The sequence below is a fragment of the Propithecus coquereli genome, unplaced genomic scaffold (genome assembly GCF_000956105.1).
Source record: "Propithecus coquereli isolate 6110/MARCELLA unplaced genomic scaffold, Pcoq_1.0 Scaffold3, whole genome shotgun sequence".
Classification (NCBI taxonomy): domain Eukaryota; kingdom Metazoa; phylum Chordata; class Mammalia; order Primates; family Indriidae; genus Propithecus; species Propithecus coquereli.
Genome location: NW_012148618.1, coordinates 945,018 through 966,366, shown reverse-complemented (window position 1 = coordinate 966,366; position 21,349 = coordinate 945,018). Strand labels below are relative to the sequence as shown.

At 43.0% G+C, this 21,349-nt stretch overlaps 1 gene segment (V, D, J or C); it reads left to right on the top strand.

Annotated features, from left to right (window-relative positions):
* The window catches only part of LOC105814408, a 254,908-nt gene that overhangs the window by 209,117 nt on the left and 24,442 nt on the right, over positions 1 to 21,349 (top strand). Inside the window, 1 exon segment of the C gene segment in view lies at positions 5,393 to 5,442. Coding sequence covers positions 5,393 to 5,442 — 50 coding nt within the window.

The window sequence follows — 21,349 nt, the reverse complement described above, 5'->3', positions numbered from 1 at the left end:
TATCTCAGAAACTCCCTCCTTCTTTTTTTAGCTTTACTGTTTGAAATGTCTAGTTGTGGCTAGTGTTTTCATCTGTTCTCCAAAGCTGGACCCTTGCCTACCCCTCAATCAAAATAAGTAGGCAGAGGAATCCAGAAGTGCATGGTAGGCAGGCAGTTGGAGTATTAGACGGTTTCTTGCAGAGCAAACAGGTTAGCCCATTCCGAAAAGGGCTGTCAAGGAGCACTGAATGCTAGAGAAGGTGAGAACGTGCAGCACACTTCGTGACCTCTGTAGTCCATCCTGCACCAGCCTCTCCACAGGCCACTGGGAAATATTGTCTCTCTCTAGCCAAAGATGAGTCAAATGCTGCTGGGAACTCTCGGGACTGAGGGCCATCCAGTGACCATGCTTGAGAATATCTCCCACCACAGATTATCCAGAATGACTCAAACTGGCCATATAACTCCTACATCTCTCCGTTCTCATTGGCTTAGAGCCTTGTTGTGGATTTGCTAGCAGTAACAGGGAAGGAGTTGATTTCACCCTAATTCTGGCCTTCTGAGAGAAGTTACTCTAAGAATCTTCAGGAGCATCTTAGAGACCCCCTACCCTGTTCAGCATTTTGCTTCACAAACCACATTGTGTTCCTAGCAGGGTCTGCTGTGGCCTTGGCTGGGGCTAGGAGCTGGGTCAGTGCTGGAGCTCTTAGCTTGGCAAGGCTCGAGGAGGAGAATGGAGTGTACAACAGAGCTAGGGGCTCCGGGAAAGGCACCTTCGATAGGGGCATGAATGAATTTCTAAAGAGCTTGCATGTGCTAGACCAATAAAACTCTCCAGGGAGAAGGTCACCCTTGGCTTTGCAGTTCTAAATATAAAATGCGTAGTAAAGAAAAATGGGAAATGTCAATTACAGTGCCAAAATGAAGAGAGTGGGTATAAATATTGGACCAGTTTTAATGTTAAGTTTATAAAATGTAAGGCTTTCAGAAGAACTATCTCAGAATGTATTCATTAGGGTCAGTGAGCTAACTATTTTGTCAGTGTTACTAGTATACACACTTCGAAGGAGAACATACAGTGGGGTGGGGGGCGGACACTAATGAAAGGTGTGGCATGTTGGTCAAGAACATGAATTTTGGAATCAGACTGTTTAGACAAATCCTTACTCTGCCACATACTAGATGCATGACCTTGAGCATGTTACTTAATCTCTTTATGCCTCATTTTTCTCATCTGTAGTGACCGGCTCTCACATCCCAGCTCCCTGAGATGTTTTGAGATGAAAAGAGTTAATGCCCATAGTAAGTCTTCAGTACGTGTTTTTATTATACTAGATCAGGCTGCTGGAGGGAAGGAAGGAAAAATAGAAATGGTCCCCGCTTACTGTTTTTGTAAAGTATAGCACTAGAGTGTGACTCAAGCAACACAGGAAAACTAATCTTTGGGCAAGGGTCAACTTTACAAGTAAAACCAGGTAGGTCTGAATGTTCCCACGTGAGCTATGAAGGTTCATTTTTTTGGTTAATCTCCTCTGCCTTTTCAACTTCCAACCAATGACTCTTATTTTTAGGTTATATTTTCCTTTTATAAAAATAAGTAGAATATGTGGAAAGTCTGGGTAACGTGGTCTTTTCTAACCCATTTCGTTTCAGCTAGTGGCAAATACAGATCTTTCTGCTTGTAAAAAAAAAAAAAAATAGAGCAGCAAGGCTTGAGATGTGTTGGGTCTGGAATTTCTAGGCTAAGGCTGAGAGAATGGAAGTTTGGCTGACTTGGGAGGAATAAAAACATCAAATGTGGGAGGCTCACAAAAAATAAAGGTGATTTCACACAATAGTATACTAGAATAGAAGCCAACCCTGTGACCACTAGAATTCTTCAAACATTATCTTCCAGGGAGAAAATAGGTAGCATGGAAATGTCAAGTTTTGTTTGGAAAAAAAAAAAATTGGTGAGAGAAAGGGGACTGTGGGTTGTTTGGATTTTTTATTATTTATTAGGAAACATGAAAAACAGTACTTTGTATAGGATGGTTTTTAAAAGGTTATCACCAAGTAGGAGTCCCAATGTGTAAAACATGCCCTTGGTGGTAAACTTTACAGAGGAAGAAGAAGATCTAGCAGAGTAGGAAAGTGTTTTTATACTGGGCAGAAACACTGTGTCAACTTCTGGGCTAAGCAAACTCATCTTTGGGACTGGAACAAGACTCACCATTATTCCCCGTAAGTCCTTTGCCACTTGAGAAAAAGCTCTTAATCTGTAATGACCAGCTCTCACATCCCAGACACCTAATGAATTTCTAAATGAGCTTCCATGTGTTAACCTGATAAGACTCTCCGGGAAGAAGGTCACCCTTACCTTTGCAGCTCTCAGTGTAAGACTTGCGTTGCAAGAAAAATTGGACAATGTCAACTGCAGTGCCAGGATGAAGAGAGTGGTTATAAATATTGGACCAGTTTTAATGTTACGCTTATAAAATGTAAGCCTTTCAGAAGAACTATCTCAGGGTACATTTATTAGTTTGTGTCTATACAGCACAATTGTCCAGTTAATTTGATTAATGTCGGTAGCTGATCCAGATATTTAGGCACTTCCTTGAGAAAACTTCTTTGTGCTCAAAATTGCTTAAATTGACTGTCACATTACCTAAATAATTGCCAAATCTGTTTTACTTTGTGCTGTGTAGACTCAGCCTAATAAAAACAAATGCTGTTGTGGTTTTTTTCTCAGTCTGTCTCCTCTCCATGCAGAAAGTTTTCCTTCTACTAAACGGTGTCTCTTCACACAAAGATTCCGCAGCAAGCCATTTGACTTATTGCCGCTGCTATTTTGCATTTATATGACTCCTTTCCTGGGAAGAGATTAAGACACTTTATACGACTTATTAGCTAAACAGATTGACAGCCTAATTGGGAAGAGAGAAACAGATTCTGAGTATCTTTTTGTGTCTGCAGTTCCCACCCCCTCGTGCAGAACATTTGGTCAGATGGCTCTTCAGGACAGAAATCAGACAGGGAGGTGGTCTCCGTTTGTGGTGTGGAGCTTCTCAGCTGCACGTAGAGGTTGTCACAGAAGGTAGAACAGTACTAAATAGGTCAGAGCAGCTGACAGAGCCAGGAAAGTCTCTTTCGCCTAGAACTTGTGTGTACTCACACAGCAGAGCGTGACTAATTTTGACATCAGCCGTTAGTGTGTATCTGTTCTTCTTGCCTTTGTTTTCAGACCCTTCCCCTCTCCATCCTGTCCCTTCCATCTCCAACTCCAGCATCTAACTCCTTGCTCTCTCCTTTGGATGCCTGGCTACCATGCCCACACGCGGCACTGGCACCCTCGCCACATGCTGCTGCCTGCCTCTTTAGCCATCAGTTGTATTTCTGAGCAGTTTCTTAGCGCCTTTAGTGATCCTCAAATCCTCCCTGAGAGTGGGCCCCAGCAGAGCCCCTGCAGGGGTGGAGGAGGCTGCCATGTGATACTGTTGCCTACTTGAAGGCTGGAGCGGGGCCCAGGAGGAGGAAGAGCCTTCGAAAGGAAGGTCTGAGATGGAATAAGGAATACCATGGCCTTCGTGACATGTGTGCCCGAATCCTCTCTCATGCCTGAGAAACTTGAGCTTCCACCTTGGGACCCGGGATATGTGGCTATGAAGAGGTGGCAGGGTTTTTGTAGTGAAGTGATCCATTGTGGACAGACAGGCTTTGGGGGTACGCTGCATCTCGGGTCTGGCACTCAAGTGATTGTTATGCCAAGTAAGTGTGTCTTTTCTCCTTTCTGTGGGCTAATATGTCTATAAATCATATAGACGAGTTCTTCACACACACACACACACCCATTTCCCAGCTAGTCACTGATAGGGTACAATTTCTGGGTGTACCTACATAGCCAGTTTGACCATTAAGATGGTCGAATTGATTTTTAAAAATAACTTTGACTGGTTCCATTCAACACTGCCAATAGCAAAGGGAAATTAGCATGTCATGGGAACCTAATCTGTGCTTATTCACTGCTGTGGGAAAATAATCATTTCTTCTTCTCCCCTGGCATTCAGACCTCAGAATTAAGCTGGCCTTTTCCATGCCTGTCTCTTCTGGCAGATTAAGAGGTATATCCACTAACTTTCTTACGGGAAAACATGTAAGACAGATATATTCTCTTTCAGTTTTCACTAGGAAAGCTTTTCTGTTAGTTATTTTGACAATAAACTTCAGCTATCGTAGTTCCTGCTATTTGTGTTAATAATATCTTGACTTGAACAATCATGTTTTTCCCACATTATTCAAAATGCGTTTCAATCTGTAACCCACTGCACCACGACCAGGCCTTTTATCCCGCAATGTTCTCTGATAAGTTAAACAGGGTCATATATCATCAAACATACTTCACAGAAAAGCTGACACACAGACACGTTAAATAATTTCAGTCAAACCAAAAGCAAACAAAAAAAAATCAGAACTGGGATTAGAGCTTGAGACTCCCTGCTTTCTTACAGTGAATTATCTTGAGCTGTCACTTTGTGTATTGCAAACATAATAAGCACAGGTCATAGGTATTTTTAGGAGATGAAACTTAACCGAAACAAAAACTGACTGTTTGATTGCACTGGTGCTTTAAATGTATCCCCAGATCTTCTTTGCTGTTGATAGTCATTCGGTGCCAGTAACAGGGAAAGAGCAGAGGGGCTTAGGAGGTTTTTGTTGGTCTCAGTATCACTGTGTCCTCCAACAATGACAAGTTCATCTTTGGGACTGGGACCAGATTGCAAGTCTTTCCAAGTAAGTACTAGAAACCAAGGAGCAATTTTGAAAAGATGTTTTCTAAACACAGACAACTCATTTTGGTACATTCTCACAGTGCTACAGGCCACCCTTCCGGACGACGGGTTCTATAAGGGCTTCAGCATCTCTAGCTGCCTGGGGCCACAGTCCACAGGGTGCCATTTCTCACAGACGGAACCCTGTATAAACCAGGACAATTTAGTCTGTATGTGAACACCATGGTGCTGACTAAAATCTTATCAGCAGTGAAGTTAAGACACTACAGAGTCAGGTGCATTATGACTCCAAACAAATGATCTGTTTCTCGCTTTTGCATTTTTATTTAAAATATCAGGGAAGGTGAAGCAAGTTCAGCTTCTCCAATTTGAAAACTGTTGATGAATTACGTTTCCCTTACATGCAGAGAGATCTAGATTGACTTTGGATGTTTAGTCATTTGATTTCATCATCTGTGTCTGGAATCTATAATGGGCAAGGGAATCAAATGTAATTAAATGAGCAAATAATCTCCAATAGCCAATACTCCTACATTGTTTTATGTGCTTTGCTCTAGACTTTTTATCTGGGCTTTATCTCTAATAAGCTCCCCAGAAGGACAGTGAAGGTTTTTGTTAAGGTTTCTGTGTCTGTGTGGATAGCAACTATCGGTTGATCTGGGGCACTGGGACCAAGCTAATTATAAAGCCAGGTAAGACTCAGAGATGTGACTGTGAGACACTAGTTGAATAATGCACGCAGCAGAGCATACAAATTATATTTTTAAGAACAGTCCAGCCTGCTGGAGATGATGCACTCTACCCAAGTGGGGTCTTCATTCCCAGTGAGAAGCTATGTCAGCCACCGACTCTTTTGTTTGGTCTAGTTGCTTCCAGAATGAATAATACTTAACTAGCCCTCTAAGAGAGCAGAGCCAGGTTGTTAGGGAGTGTCTAATTCCCTCTGATACGGTTAGAATTCTTTCTCAAGGATAGAAACAGCCTCATTCCATTGGAAAAGCAAATTCAAAGCAAAGGGAAAGGGCCACAGTCAAAGACTGAAATTTTCAAAGGTGAAAAATAGCGTGCGTGCAGCTTTCCTGACAACCTTGCCCAGGTTGCTGTCCCAGGAGAGCAGATGCCTGCAAAGCTCCCAGTCACTTGCTGGAATCTCCCAGGGTTCTAGGCCTTAGCACAAACCCCGTAAGGATGTAACTTAAAAGGCAGCACCAGGGCATGTCAGGGGAATATGAAGGTTGAAGGGATACCTGGAAAGTCAGCTTTTGCAGCAGTGGGACTGAGCTGCCCTCACCCCATCCTGCCATGCCCACCCTTCACCCCCCACCGAGGGTTAGTGTAAGGCTCTGAAGGACTGTGTGAATTATGGGAGTTCTGCAAACAAGCTCATCTTTGGGACTGGCACTCTGCTTTCCGTCAAGCCAAGTACGTGAGTAGTGGGCTTTGTCAGGTGGATTCTGTGTCCGTGGCAAGCCGGAGGTTACAGCCAACCTTTGGGGAAAAGGAAGGCTGAAGGTTGACTTTGTTCGGAGCTGCCATCCCTTATCTGCCCATGATATGGCAAGCTCTCAAAATTTCCCATTTTCCTGGATGGCACACCACAGTCAGGGAAGGGAAAACATGCTAATTTTAAGATAAACCCTAAAGAAAAAAGACTATTGTGGGGAAATTGTTCTCATCCAAATGCTGTAGTCTTTCTGCTTCTGTGAACCCAGTTTCCTGGGCGTTTACCAGCTCTGGTCATACCCTTGCCTGTGTGGAGACAACTTCTGCTAACCTACTCACCTGGTACAAGCACCTTCTTCTATAGACCATGTTTTATTTTTCTTCCAAAAGAGACTCCAGAGCCACTCGAGAAGAGTGCTGAGAAGTCAGGCAAAACTAACCCCCTGGGGTAAGCAAGGGGAAAAAAGGAGGCTTAGGGTAGTTAACTCAGTTCAAGAACTGTGATCCATGTAACACCTCCCTCTACTTCCTACATTGGCTTCCCTTTCGCTTTCCCTAGAATAAGTTCTTTTGGTTTGCTCTGGACGCCTACTGCTCCCAGGCTGAGAGGAGAGAAATAAAATCAACTTTGAACTCTTCCTCTTCAAATATGAAGAATCAACAAGTCATAGTCATTATGGGGATGAGATCAAGTCTCCTTGTCTCTCCAAGCTTAAAAGTCTATTACTTAAGCTCTACTTGTAACCAAGAAAGTCAGTGACCTGGTATCACCGTCTGGGATGCTCACTCCTCTCTCTTTTCTCCAGATACTTAGTGTAAAACCCAGCCAACGCGCAGCTTTGTGATGAAGGGGCTCACGTGTGCCCTCATCCTTGCCTTTAGGATGCAACTTCTTTTATAACAGAAAATGTTCACTTCTTCCATTTATTTCAGGACTGGACTTTCTTAAGGTTGTGGGGGATGGTGTGTCATTACTCTATACCCTTTCCTGGCTGAAACTATGTATGAGTCCATGGTGGAACTTCTTGGGGAAAAGTAGGACTGTTTGACTTTTGTTACTCTTCTCTGATGAAATATTTTCTTAGGCTATCATGTAGGCACTATTGCACACTGAGAAGGCTTCAAAATAACTTGAGCAGTGAGTAGGCGACAGGGCCCTGGAGTTTATGTAGAGTCTGGAGGTGAGTTCAGATGGCTCCGTAGCTGGAAATATCCCTGTGGAGGTAGGAATGTATCATCCTTTCAGACCTATGTGTCTGAGGCTGAGTTCACATATGTGACCGTGAGAGTTGTTAATAAGTTATTTGATTCAGCTTTGACAGATCTAAGCTTAGAAATGCAAAAGGGTTTTAAAGCTCATAAGTTTGGTCTTTTTGAAGGAGAAATGTTTTGCTTTATGTGGCAGAACCAATTTTTTTTCTTCCTATCATAAAAAGCCCATTTCCAGAAACATAGGGAAAAAAAACCATAGAGAGTCCAATTGCCTCCTCGCCAGAGTGCCATGTGTTTGGTTGGGTTTCACTAAAGCTTTCAGTAAAGGCAGGAAATGCTGTGGGAATAACAATGCCAGGGTCTTCTTTGGAAATGGAACCCAGCTGGTGGTGAAGCCCAGTAAGTGGCCATGTTCTATTTATATTTGACCAAACAAGTCCTATGAAGTTAGTGGAGATTTAATTTAATATGTAAACAAATGTACATCTTGAAAAATGACTTTTGCAAATGTGTGAAACAGTCATGATTGTTGAAAATAGAGTAATAATGATAAATAGATGCAAAATGAGACCATCCCAAATCACCTTTAATATGGTAACTCAGCTCTTCTTTTTCCAGAGAGATGTTGAGGCCAAGAGTTATTTACAGCCACAGTATCTCTTAAATTATGTTCTGCAATGATTTGTGTGCTTACTGTGATTTTTTTCCCATAGAATTTGTCTTCCTTTGTATTATAAATGAGAAACTATCTCATTTTAAATGCTACTAATATTTATAAGGTTCCGTTTTTGTCTCTTTTGCCTGCATATATATTTATTCTAAAAGATCTAATAGGAAACGCAAACATTGTACCATTTTGACAAATGTCCACATCTGCTGTACATGTCAAATTTCACTGAAAACACAGCCTTACTATTCAAATGCAATGGGGGGGAAATAATTCTCAGACAAATTGCCAATCCCAGATGGCTTTATAAACACCTGAAAGGAAATTCAGAGTGAAATAGAATGACAGGCATGACGACGAGATTTTTGTTTAATGATCATATTTCTTCCATGGGGAATAAAAGCGTTTTAAACATACCTCCTTGGAAAGGAGGGAAATAAGGCATTCAGGAGCCTGGCCTTCCTAGGGATGTTCCAGGGGTGTCGGTTCCCCCACATTGCTTTTGAGGGGACAACAGGACTCATCCAAATGTCAAACCAAAAATTAATATTAAGAGGCAGGTGTCGTTACGTTGACTAACTGGGTTATCAAACCCTACAACAGGTTATAATTGCAAATATGGGTGACCAACTCAAGGAGCTTTAAAATAGGATAGCCTGTTCTTAAATGGTTTAGCTGTGGGAAATGCTAGAAGACAAGGAAATGAGCTAGATGATTCCATAAGTTTGTTTTAAATCTAGTAAATGTAACCATCCACATTAACTTTTTTTAAGACCATGGCAAAGAGCATCTTTGAGGTGAGGGAGACAATGAGGAGGAGGAAATGGGGCTTGGTTCTTTACATGGTGAACAAGGATCCCATCAGGATTGATGGCAACGGCATACAGTTTCCATGTTTCCATCTCTTGGTGGTGAGAGACCACATCCATGGACTGTAAAAGGAGAACATTTCCCCACCCTCAAAAAATTTGGCCCTTTGGGCTAACATGAGTGATCTCCATGACCCCAGCTTGGGCAGGTCTATAATGAGTGTAGCAAACATGTGCTTGACCTGAGGCAAAGTATCCTCAGAATTTGGTGGCATGGCTGATTCTGAAACTTAAGGCTCAGAGCCAGGGTAAGGGAAGAGCTCTGTGATGCAGTCCATCCCAGGTGGAAATTCAGATGTGTGTCCAACATGGCCCATTTCCTGCCCCTATCCTTGTATGGGCTCAGAAGAGTGGATTTCTAGTTCAGTGGCTGTCTTCCAGGCATTTTTTGCCTGCAGTAACAGAATTGTGTTTGATATCAGAAAGGAGTTTGTTGAATTGTTGCTGTTATAATTCACTCTCAGTGTCAAATGAGGTCATTCAATTTCCTCTCTGCATGTTTGCAATAAGCAGCATAAAATTCAAGCAGAACAACCAAGAGACACAGAGAAAGATGACTGAGCAGATAATGAGGCCTGTTTATTATACGAAAAGAGACAATATGGGAATGTGTTAAGTCCAAGAAGGTGAAATATCCATCAATGTGTATGGGAATGTGTAGCTTTCCCAAAAAGAGTTACTAGGAGTTTTTGTTATGATCCCTATCACAGTGTGAACAAAATTCTTACAAAGTCATCTTTGGAAAAGGGACACAACTTCATGTTCTCCCCAGTAAGTGCTGTTCATGTGATTTTTTGAGATTGACTCAAAAAGTGAAGTTAAAAGTGTTGGGAGTGTTGGGTGGGAAAGTTTCTTAGGCTCTAAGATATGTGGGTGGTCTCTGAGCTCTGGGCCCTTCTCTTGCAGACACCTGGTCCTCAGCCTTTCTGCAGCTTAGTAAATACGAAATTCTCCCTCTCAAGTGCTGGGAAAGTTACTACCAGTCTTCTACCTAAATATCAATTATCTTTTTCCATTATTTATCTACTATGAGGACTAAAAAGTCATGAAACTTTGTCCAGAATTCATTTTCAAGTCTTTCCCCAAGGCTTGTCCCCAGTGGACTTTGTTTGGACACAATGTTAAACCCAGTGTGATTTTTGGCTCCAACTAAATTGATTTTGGAAATGACCCCAGCGTACCCATGACCCCTCTCCTTCCACCCTTCATAAAAGATCTGCTTTGCCCTCTTTGGCCTCTGCTAAGGTTCCTGGCTCTGATGGCCCATGCTTTCTCATTTCCCTTGTTCCAGGGATGGGCATGAGATTACTTTTTTAGGAGCTACTTTAACGTCAGAGACAACAAAGATGGTCTGTGGCCAAGAGCTACATCTTGAGTTGAGCCTTCTCACTCTGTGCCATTTTCCAAATCCTCTTCTTCATTTAGAAGTGACCACTCCATTTTATTCCTAGTACAGCAAAGAATTCATCATGAGGCCACAAACAGGGGTTTCCTTTGGAATATTTTTCACGGGCTGACAATAAGCTAGAATTTTGTAGGCAGTTCAGAAATGCATCCTTGGGCCACAACTCTGTGTGTAGAAGCTCTTATCAAGCAGAGTAGACAAGCAAAGCCAGAGACATTTTGACAATAGCATACTTTGTAGAGGCTCAGGGAGAAGGGGGCAAAGACATGCTAAGGAAAAACAAAACCTGTGGTTGAGTGGAGAGATTTCTGAATGTTTCTACCAGGGAAGACGATTAACAAGAAGAAACTTCCAGGGAAAACACTGAGGCCAGTCATTCAGGGTTTTTGTCGTGGAGGCGATCACTGTGGGAATCAGGAAGCAGGCAGTTTGTCCTTGGAAAGGGCACGAGACTCTCTGTGATTGCAAGTAAGTGTTCCTGGCCATCCCTGATTTTGATCAACAATGGCTTCTTCCCTTGAATGATTTTTCAGTGTACCTAGGAATGCGTTTGCCTTCAAGAAAGGTCTGTGAGGAACTGGGCCATTAGTGTTGAGCAGAAAGATGAAACAGTTTACTCTGTTGTAATGCGTGAGCCGACCAGACTGTCATGGCAAGCACAGACTGGGCCCTGCACTGTGCCCCGGCCTCAGTGCCTCCAGCCTGTTCTGACCACACACCCTGGCCCAGTTCCCACCTCTGATCGCAGGAGACCACAGCCCTAGCACAGAGAACTTCAGATGCCATAGCTTAGGGGAGCACAGAAAGGCTTGTCCAAGAGCCATTTTTAAATACATTGTGGGTTTCTGTTTAATGTTATTATTAATTTTAATTTGCACAAGTGATACATAAAAATGTCTCACTGTAGAACATTCAGATTACAGATAGAGCCAACATTCACCTTGACCCATTGCTTCAATATCAGCTTTCTCCCCGAAAGTAACCACTGAGATTGGTTTGCTATATTGTAATGAGTTTGTGCAGTATGTTGATGTGAAATCCTATCTTCAACTAGGGAATCTTAAGCAGCAAAGAGCTCAGGGCTCAGACTGCAGTCTGCAGGATTTCAACTAGATATAAGGAACAGTTGCTTGCTTTTCAAAACTAGAAGCTCTTAAAAGCAAGGCGGATCTTTGGTCAGAAAACACCTTGGCTGAAGACAGAAGGACGGACTAGATGACCTCTGACAGACTAGCTAGGACTCTGAGGGACAGTCCATTCCATGGCAAACCTCAGTAATGCCCTTCTCTTTTGCCTATTGTCTGTGGTTGTTATAGTCTGAGCTTCTGTCAGAGCTGCTCCTATGCTGTGAGTGATCTGATTTTTCTCAGCATCCTTCGGGGTTTTTGCAAACAAAGGAAACTCTGTGCATACTCTAGTGTTGGGAGTTACCAACTCATTTTCGGGAAGGGCACCAAACTCCTGGTCACACCAAGTAAGTTCTTCTTTCCAGCTAATTATTCTTCCCAAGAAGCCCATCTTCCATCATGCAGAAGCTGTCAAAACACAGGTGGTGTTTTCTTTGCTTGGTTTGTGTTGGGTGGTTCATGATACCAGTGGAAAACAAGGTTATTAATGTACATATTCCCTGGGGTATTATGCTTGGGCTTTTAATATCCATGTAGTCTCTCCCTGGGAAACTATGTGAACCTCCACAAGGAGGAAGGTCCAAGAAACGTAGGGGGGAAAAAGGCAGGAATTGGATGAAAATGGACAAAGGGCCTGCAGGAATACAAACAAGACAGGATCCCAGGAGACGGAGCAGTAGCCACTTGGAGTGAATTTCCCAGGAGGTGCTCCTGCCAAGGCCCGTTCTTTCGAGGAAAATTACAGCAAATAGAATCAGGCTGGGGAGGTGCTAGTTATCGGTATTCCTCCCACGTTATAACCTAATTACAAGGAGGTTATTTTGGCCATGGGCAGTCATCTCAAGTTTTGTTTTCCTGCTTGCCTTCCCCACCTCCACCTGCCTTCCTAGAGGCCCGGTCAAGGTTATTGCAATAGCACTGCACACTGTGTACCACCAGCGCAGGCACATTAACCTTTGGGGATGGGACTGCGCTCACTGTGAAGCCGAGTAAGTTGTGTTCTTCTTCACCTGGGCCTTTGGGGGCAATCAATCAAATCATTAGTTTGAAAACTACTTTAATCCTGTGCATCTGCTTGGGCTCTTTATTAATGTTATTTCCCCAGGCCAAAGAGAGTTGGTTCTCTTCTCTGCTTTAAAATGAGATGTGAGTGCACGCATACATTCACATGCACGCACGCTCTTGCTCTAGCTCGTGCTGAGGGGTTCTCTGGAGCATAAACAACACTTTGAAAGAAATAGAGACACAGACAATAACTGAGCCAATGAGGATGCCAGAAGGACCTCCCGGGGACTCAGTGCCCACCACCCCTGCCCGGGCTTCCTAGCAGGCTTTTTGGCCAGATGAGATGCGTTCTGGCTCTGTCGGATGGTCTAGGGTGGGAAACTCCTCAGCCTCTTTCTGTAATCAATTCCAAAATTTAGTAACCCTTGCTGCCAGAAAGCACTTTCTCACATCTAACTTCGATCCCCCTGCTGCAATTTAAATCTGTTTGAAAAGAACCACTAGAACTCTCTGCGTCTAGTTCTGGTGGTTCTTTTCATTGAGAATAAAATATCTGCCGTGGAGTGTGAGGCTGAGCACTGAGGCCGCTTCTGCAGCCATCGTGTCCCCTCTGGACATTTTGAGCTTAAGGAATTATGGATTAGGCAGCATAGCATGAGCTTTGGAGACAGAAAAACCTGAATTCACGTCCTTCTGTGTGACCACAGGCAAGTTACTCAACCTCCCTGAGCCTCAGTTTCCCCATGCATAAAATGAAAGTAAAAATATACCTACGTTGTTGAGTTATTGTAAGGATCAAATCAAATAATACAGCTAGAGTATTTAGCATAGTGCTGAGAACATAGAAAAATCTCATTAAACCCTAGCTATTAATAATAATGATAAACATCATCTCTAACGCACAGTAGAGCTTTTGTTTCGCCCCTCGGGCTCTTCTGTCAAGGCTCTGTCATGCATCAGGAGCAGAGCTGGAATCGGGGGGAGGGTGGAGAATGTCAGCCTGTTCTATGAAATTCTTCACCTGGGATTTGAAAGTGGAAATAGAAAGAATCCTGACTAATTTGAATGCAAAATCATCCAAGTGTCAGAGGCAGGCGGGAGATTTCTGCAGAGAGCTGTGTGGCTGGGACTCTCTGGGCTCCACGCAAACCCCTGGAGCACGGATGCAGTTCACACGACAGCCGGGCAAGTGTTGCAGAAACTGAAACCTTGTACCCCGCCCCCCGTCAGCAAGCTGACCCCAGTGTGACACCCTCCAAAGTGGCCTGAGCCCTTCCCACGAGATGGGCTCCCCATGTGGAAAGGCAGTGACAGAGGGAAGATGGAAGCTTCAGGGGGAAGGGCCTTCTCCTCTTCAGGGCAATGCAGCTCATGAGAGATATGACTCCTAAAAAGAGCCACTAAATGAAACTCTCAAACCTGGAGGTGGAGGATCAGTAATGTTTGTGGAGGCAAAATGGGGCAGTTTATTTCAAAGAAAAGAGGTTGAAGGTAAGGTAGGAGTTGAGTCATATCTAAATCCGGGAAAGGAAGCATTAGACAGAAGATGGAGGGGCTCACACTCCAGCTCCACCAGGATTCAGACCACGGGACGTGGCTAATACTGCAAGAAGGGAGTTAGGTTAGTGCTAAAACCTTCCTAATAGGTTTTTGAACAGTGAAAATGAGCTGTCAGGAATAGTTGCCAGGGCACTTTCTCTGGAGGGTTTTTGAAAGGAGATAGACACCCTGCTATCAGGGGTGATTGGAGTGCAGCCCTGCCTCAAGGCAGGAGGAGAAATGAGAGCCTCGTTAAGCCTCTCCCCAGCCCCCGAAGCCTCTCTGCATGAAAAGACTGGGCTCATTAATGCAGAGCTGCATCCTGCGGGACACAGGGGGCTGCAGGGTTAAGTTTTGGAACCTCTGCCTGCTTGGTCCCAAACTCCCTTTGTTCTCAGGACTTGACAAATGGGCTGGCTTTTTCATTCTGAAGCCAAAAACACAGGTTCTGGGTCCTGGGTTGTTGGGATGTGGAGATGCTCTGGCATCCGGGGAGGAAGCTCTAGGGGGTTTTTGCTGAGCCCAGAAGCACTGTGGGAATAACTATGCCCAGAATGTGATCTTCGGTTCTGGAACCAGATTGTCTGTGCTGCCCTGTAAGTACAGTTTCATGGGGAAAAGAGATACATCCAATGTTCAGCACAGGGATAAACTGGAAGGGCTTGAGGCCAGGGGTCCACTGTGACCTCAGGAGCAGTGATGAAGAGGGCGGTAGAGAGGGAGTATGGAACAGAACTGTGAATCCAATAAGGAGCGGAGGGGCTCACTTATAAAGGGTGAAAAAGCACAAACCTGTGTGAATTACACTGGAGGAAATACATGGAAAGTTCCCTTCTCAGGAGGGCTTTGTGTAGGGAAAGCTGAGCTGGCAGGTTTTTGATGCTGCGATAATCACTGTGGGGAAGGACAAGACTTCTCCTTTATCTTTGGGAAGGGGACAAGGCTCCTTGTCAAGCCAAGTAAGTGGCATATAATTTAAATTGTGTGTTGAATATGATTATCTCCAAGAGGAAAACCTGCTGTCTTTTCCACGGGGGCCTCCTTGGGTCAGAATGACACTAAAGGGGTTGAGCAGACCAAGGCTAGGACCTCGTCACCTTGTTCATCTTTGAAGGGGCTCTGGAAGGTATGGAGAGGAGCAAACCCACCAGGACCCCACCAATAACCCAGCCTTGGGATCCATCCACTCTGTCAGACTTCCAATAAGTAAAACCTCTGATGGCAAGATCTTCCTCAGAAGGAGACTCTAACATAGTTATGCGCATTCAGTAGATTTAAAAGCTGAGGTAAGGAAAGGCCAGTGATTAATACTTTTTGAACAGGAACAGAACCCAAGGATCCTGAAATAGTTTTTCCACTACACTCGTGAGTCCAAAACACCAGTTATTTAAATGAGAGGGTAGCACTTGTAATCCGCTGTTTTTTGGATTGAGTCTTGGGCAAACTCCTAGCCTGGTGGATTTCTACCACTGCAGAGTCTAGAGCTGGCACCCAGGTTTCCTTAACCCCAGTGGTGCGGCTCTCGGGCCCTGCTGCCCCGGAAGTGCAGCTCTTGGCACACATCGTCTTCAGTGTCTTAAAAGAAGAGAAATTAGAAGAGAAGGGGGGAAAAGCTTATATCTCATATCATGCAGTTGCCTCATTTCATAGCAAGATTGTTTCCCCATGAGCAGTTTGTCTTCATTTAGCAGCTGTCTTCTCTGGGGAAGCCATTTTGTAGAGGTGTCTGTCACAGTGTGACAACTGGCGACTGGGGGAAATTGATTTTTGGAGCGGGGACCCAGGTTGTGGTCACCCCAGGTAAGCCGGATTCCCTGGAGCCTCGCCTGCCCTTATTTTTAACCCCTGCCTGCTAAGGATTTCTGGCTGAGACTATGAGAAACACATGTGAAAGGAAGCCATTTCCCCGAACAGCAGTACCCAGAGCCATTAAGCAAAAATGAGAGATCAGTTTGGTGTTAAACTGAAACATTTTGACATAAATAGGAATTCTCATTATTCTCCAACAGCCCCCTGTGTGAGTACCATTATTCCCCTTATAAGGAAAAAAGTTACAGTAAGAAGTATAGCCATGATTCACGTCGTGGTGTGGGAGCGATCTGTGGATTTGGGGGTGGAGGATTAGAAATGTGTTCAGGCAGATTGGATGTGTTTTTGACGGGATATGTAACACAGTGTGAATTACAACCAGGGAGGAAAGCTTATCTTCGGACAGGGAACCAAGTTATCTGTGAAGCCCAGTAAGTATAAAATTGTATCCCTGGATTAAGCAATGTTTGTGGATTAAGGGCTGATTTAGACCCAATTATACACTGTATGAAAAATGTTTAGAGAGGGGAACGAGTGTCAGATAGGAGGCCAAAATTCTCCCTGGCTAGGATCTGGCATCTTGGTGCAGAATGGGCCATGTGAGGGTGTCTCTGGGACTTGCTCCTGAATGTATGTGTTGGGACTAAACTGTATGACTGATTACTTGGAAGTACTGGCTTGGCTCATAGCCCCAGATTTGTACAGTAATTGGTGACAAGATTTCTAATTCCTTAACAATCCCGCTAAGGCATGATTCTCTTTGAATGAGATTATGTCAATTTATAGAAGGAAGGAACCTTGTAAATAATAATCATTGACCAAAATAAATATGATTAGTCTCTCCCAAAGTCTGAAAATCACCTTTTAAAATAAGTTGATGCATGAGTACTGAGGGACACTTTCTGTTTCTGAGACTTTAGGCCAAAAATGTGTACAACATAGCCTCATGGAGCAGAGAGAAACTAAAATCTTTCTTTCTAACTGTCTCCATTTGTGAGAAAACTGGGACTCAGGGAAGAGACTGATCATGGCCCTACAACCAGTCTGTGGACAAGCTAAGACTAGATCTTAAATCTCCAGTTTGCCAAACCTGTCAGTTTGCTCAAATCTGAAATTTGAGGAGTCTGCAAGATTCATCTGACAAATATTTTTATGCATCGACTCTGCCAGGCTCAGTGCTCTGACCAGGGATCCAGCAGGAAACAAACTCAATGTCATGTTGCCCTCAAGGGACTTATATTCTGGAGGGGGATCCCATTTTTTCTCCCAGATAAGACAATGCGCACCCTGGTCCCTCTTAGGCATGACCCTTTAATCCATCCCCACTACCTTAGGAAACATTAAAATTGGTTTTTGGGGGCAGTTTAAAGTCCTTTAGCAGATAAATCAACATAGATGCTACTTTAGTCATGAGAAAGGAAATGGCCCAAAAGTAAAGTGGAAAACTAGCAATTTCCCTGATAATTGATCATTATAAAATTATTTTATCAATATGACACTAATGGCCAAGTTAACTGGACAATGCCACCTCTATACCTACCTCATTTAGATTCTACACACTCAGCCTAAGGAAGATTCCAGAATTTGGGCAGTTCTGTGGTGGTGCAATCCAGTGATACCCACAACAGAGGAGAAATATTCTTCGTTCTGGGCTTTGTGAGTTTCCTTAGACGAATATATCCAAATGCTGGTTTGACATCTAAAGTCAGAGAGCACTTACTCTACATATCTATTGAAAACATATATTTGATGCCTAGAGCTCTGTAGTGGAAAGTGGAAATAAAAGATCCCCTAAAAGAAAAAGGGATTGTAAAGACAAAGAAGGATTTATTTAGGATTTGTAGACAGTCAATTTGGTTACTCCAGACCAAATCTAGATTGACAGTGACACAGGCCTAATTCGTAAAACAACCAGCTGCCAACTTTTACTCAGTGCCCTGCCAGCCTGGCCTATTTGATCTGGTTTTTGCTGTTGAGCATATCACAGTGTTTCTTCTGGTTCAGGCTGGCAACTGACCTTTGGATCCGGGACCCAATTGACTGTTGTACCTGGTAGGCCACCACAATTAAATGCTATTTGCACTGATTTATTAGCCTATAAATGTTTTCTGTACATGTAACTTAATGGGCTGGGGTTGAAGATGGGGAGAGACACTAACAATGCATACTGGAAAGGGTGAAGTGAGAAGGGAAATATGTATCAAGGACAAAGAAGAGAAAGAGAAGCCTTTTTGCTAACTTTAAATAGGAGTTGATGAAAATGACTAGGGAAGAATCCATCCTAACCTAGAATTGCTGAATAATGGGAGCAGATTCCAGAAAGGGAACTTCTGCTTCCGATAACATTTGCACTAGGAGCAGACCATCTGCTACAACATGGTTTTACCAGGAACTATCTTAAACCAACTCTAGTTGGCCAGCTACATTTCTAGCCAATTCTAGCTTATTTCCACATAAGTCTTTAAACACATAGGTGCCTATTTAAGATATTTAAATGAGACTCTATTTCTATAGCTCTCTGGTGCCCTTCTGGCAAAGCATTCCTGTAACACATTGCTTATTATTTCTACAAGTAAGAACAAGTAAGCCCCTTGCCCTCCAAAACTATATAAGTATTATAATTACTTGGCAGAGACTGCAGTCACCTCTATTTTATTTCTCATAACTGTGTTCATTTGTTGAGATTTGTTTAAATCCAAACTCTGTGGGCGTCTAACTGTTGGCATTGAGGTTTCCTTTCTCTTGAAATTGTCAGCAAAATATTTTGCCCATAAATAATGTTTCATCTAGACTTGCAAATGACAGCCAACACTGCAGCCTCTTTTTTCTTTTTTTCTCCTCCCTCCCCCCCAAAGGGAATATGCAAGGCAGGAAGCGAAAAAAGAAAAAAAGCCAAAATGTACAGTTTCACTGTGGAGTCTGGGAGGGAATGTCAATGTGGGTATTAAAGTACATTTGGTTGTAAAATGTGGGTACTCTGACAGATAGGCTATAGTGGTCTTGTTAGAGCGTACATATGGAAATAGCTGGTTAGCTGTTGTGGTTCAGGATGTCCTTGAGGGAAGCTCGGGTCTAGTTGTAAAGCACGACCCAGACCCAGGTTGTATCTGAAAGCGAACCCATCAGATAGCCCTGGAACTAAAGGCAGAATAAGAATTTTCCTCTTAGTTAAGTCTACCCGAGGGGAATTTTCATTTATAATTAGGAAAAGAAAAAGGTAATGAGCATTTACTTGTCGTGTCCTTGTCTCAAATATTGCGTGCATTGAGCACAGAGGACACAAGAATGAACCCAAGCAGAAAACTAAAGAAAAGAAATCGATAAAACTACTGAAGAAACCCAGTTGCCCTTATCTTGCCTGTCTCTGCTAATGAATGTGTCTCAGCACAGTCCTCGCTTTGGTTCTCAGATTCCCTAGGGAATTAGCAAAGACTTGGTGGGGTTGGGTCAGCCTTGGCCTAACTTGGTTCGTCATCTCTGGATAATACAGCTCCCTTTCAGGAAGTCCCAGGGAACTTTTTGTAATGGTAGTGAACATGGTGTACAACAACAACAGATTTTACTTTGGATCTGGGACCAAACTCAATGTAAAACCAAGTAAGTTGTAGTTGCCTACAAGAAAAAGTTAACACAGTTAACTTTTATTATACGAAATTCCTCTTATCAGTTTGTATTTGAGTATATTGAGCTTTTATTTTGTGTTCTGGTCCCCACTCATAACATTTTATTATTCCTATTCATATGTAGTTTGAACAGATATAAAATGTAATAAACAAATCCTATGATTCAGTAAACATTCTGAAACTGCCAACTATGCTCTTGGGATGTTATATAAGGAAAATATGCCAATTTAAACTGTTGCTACTTGACAAAAGAACATTTGGGTATAATTTAAAGTACCTGTGAATTTCTAGGATTTCAGAGACAAAACATGCAAATTAAAATTGTATGTATTTTTTAAAGATGAAAAGAATTAGCCTTGATAATACTCTAATAACTAACATTTATTCAACACTTGCAATGTGCAAAGCCCCTTTCATACCTTAACTCATCTGACCCTCCTACCAACCCTCTGGGATAGATATTATCATCCCCACTTTCACAGATGAGGAAACTGTGTGAAAGTTAAAAACAAAGCAAAGAGGTTGAAATAACTACCCAAGGGCTCATAGCAGTTGAGGGACAAAGCCAGGCCTGTCCCTTAACCAAGGTCTTGACCAGGTTTGTGTAGGGAGATCTAGCACTGTGGCTCTAATAACTACAAGCTCAGCTTTGGAGCCGGAACCACAGTAACTGTAAGAGCAAGTAAGTAAAAAGGAAAAATCCACAGTAATTTTGGGCAAAATGGTAGATATGTTTATGAGCAACTTCACTTGGGAAGTGCAATGATCAGTAACTAAATTCTAAAAGCTTTCTCAGTGTGCCTTAGAAATGTAACCTTTCTACCCCTCTTGTCTCCCTCACCTCCTCTTTCACCCCAAAATAGCTCTGCTCCTCAGGTATGCCTTCACAATGACTCATTTGTTGAGGGCACTGTCTTCATGGTCAGATAAAAACTGAACTAAGTATCTGAAATTATCTCAGGTCTCTAAAATAAGTGAGAGAGGATATTGCTAGACTGTATTGAGAAGAGAGAGAACTCTTTTCAAATATTTGAAGAGCTGCTATGTAGACCCAGGAAGGGATTAGCACAGAGGCAAAATCAAAACCAGCAGGTGAAAAGAGATGTGCCCAAACCTCCTATACAACCTGTCTGAACAAGTAGAACTGGGCTGCAAGGGAAAGGCTGCTTTGTGAAGGATGGATCTCTTCTTCCTTGGAGAGCTTCACATTGGGTCCTTAAGGCTAACCGTCAGGACGTTGCAGAAGGGATTTCTATGCCACTTTAGATATTACACTGAATAACCTCTGGGCTCCCTTTCAACTCTAAATACTAAGATCCTATGACTCAAGCCTGGAGATTTAAAAGGTGAGCTCAGACCTGCTGCTTCTTATTTTGATAACCAAAGAAATAGTTCATCAAATTATTCATGAACTAAAGCCTACTTGGGGTTTTTATGCCTAGAAGATGGTGGGATATGATTTCCCAGTGCAGTAAATGGGAAAATAAAATGAGATAACAGGGAGGAAAAAAGAAGAGATAAAGGGAATGCCTGGAGGGAGGACCAGAGGTCAAATGTGGGAAGTGGGGTGGTTTTGCAGAGGACAGACCTGGCCTATCAGAGTTTCCACAACCTCAGCTTTGGAAAAGGATGCAAACACAATGTCAATCCAAGTAAGCGAGCAGCCCTTTATGCTGGGAAATAGGGCCGGGGGAGTGAAGTTCCTTTCAATTTAAACACTCTCAAAAGGATGTGTAATTGCTTTCTGATGTGAGGGAACTCTGAAGGTGGAAAGACTATTGTTACCACAGATCATTTGTCCCTTGAGATACAGCCTCTGAAGACTGATTGTCCAGCTCAGACTGCTAGCTGCACGAGAAAAAGACTTAATGCCACTTAAAGACAATGGAGGTGAATTTTC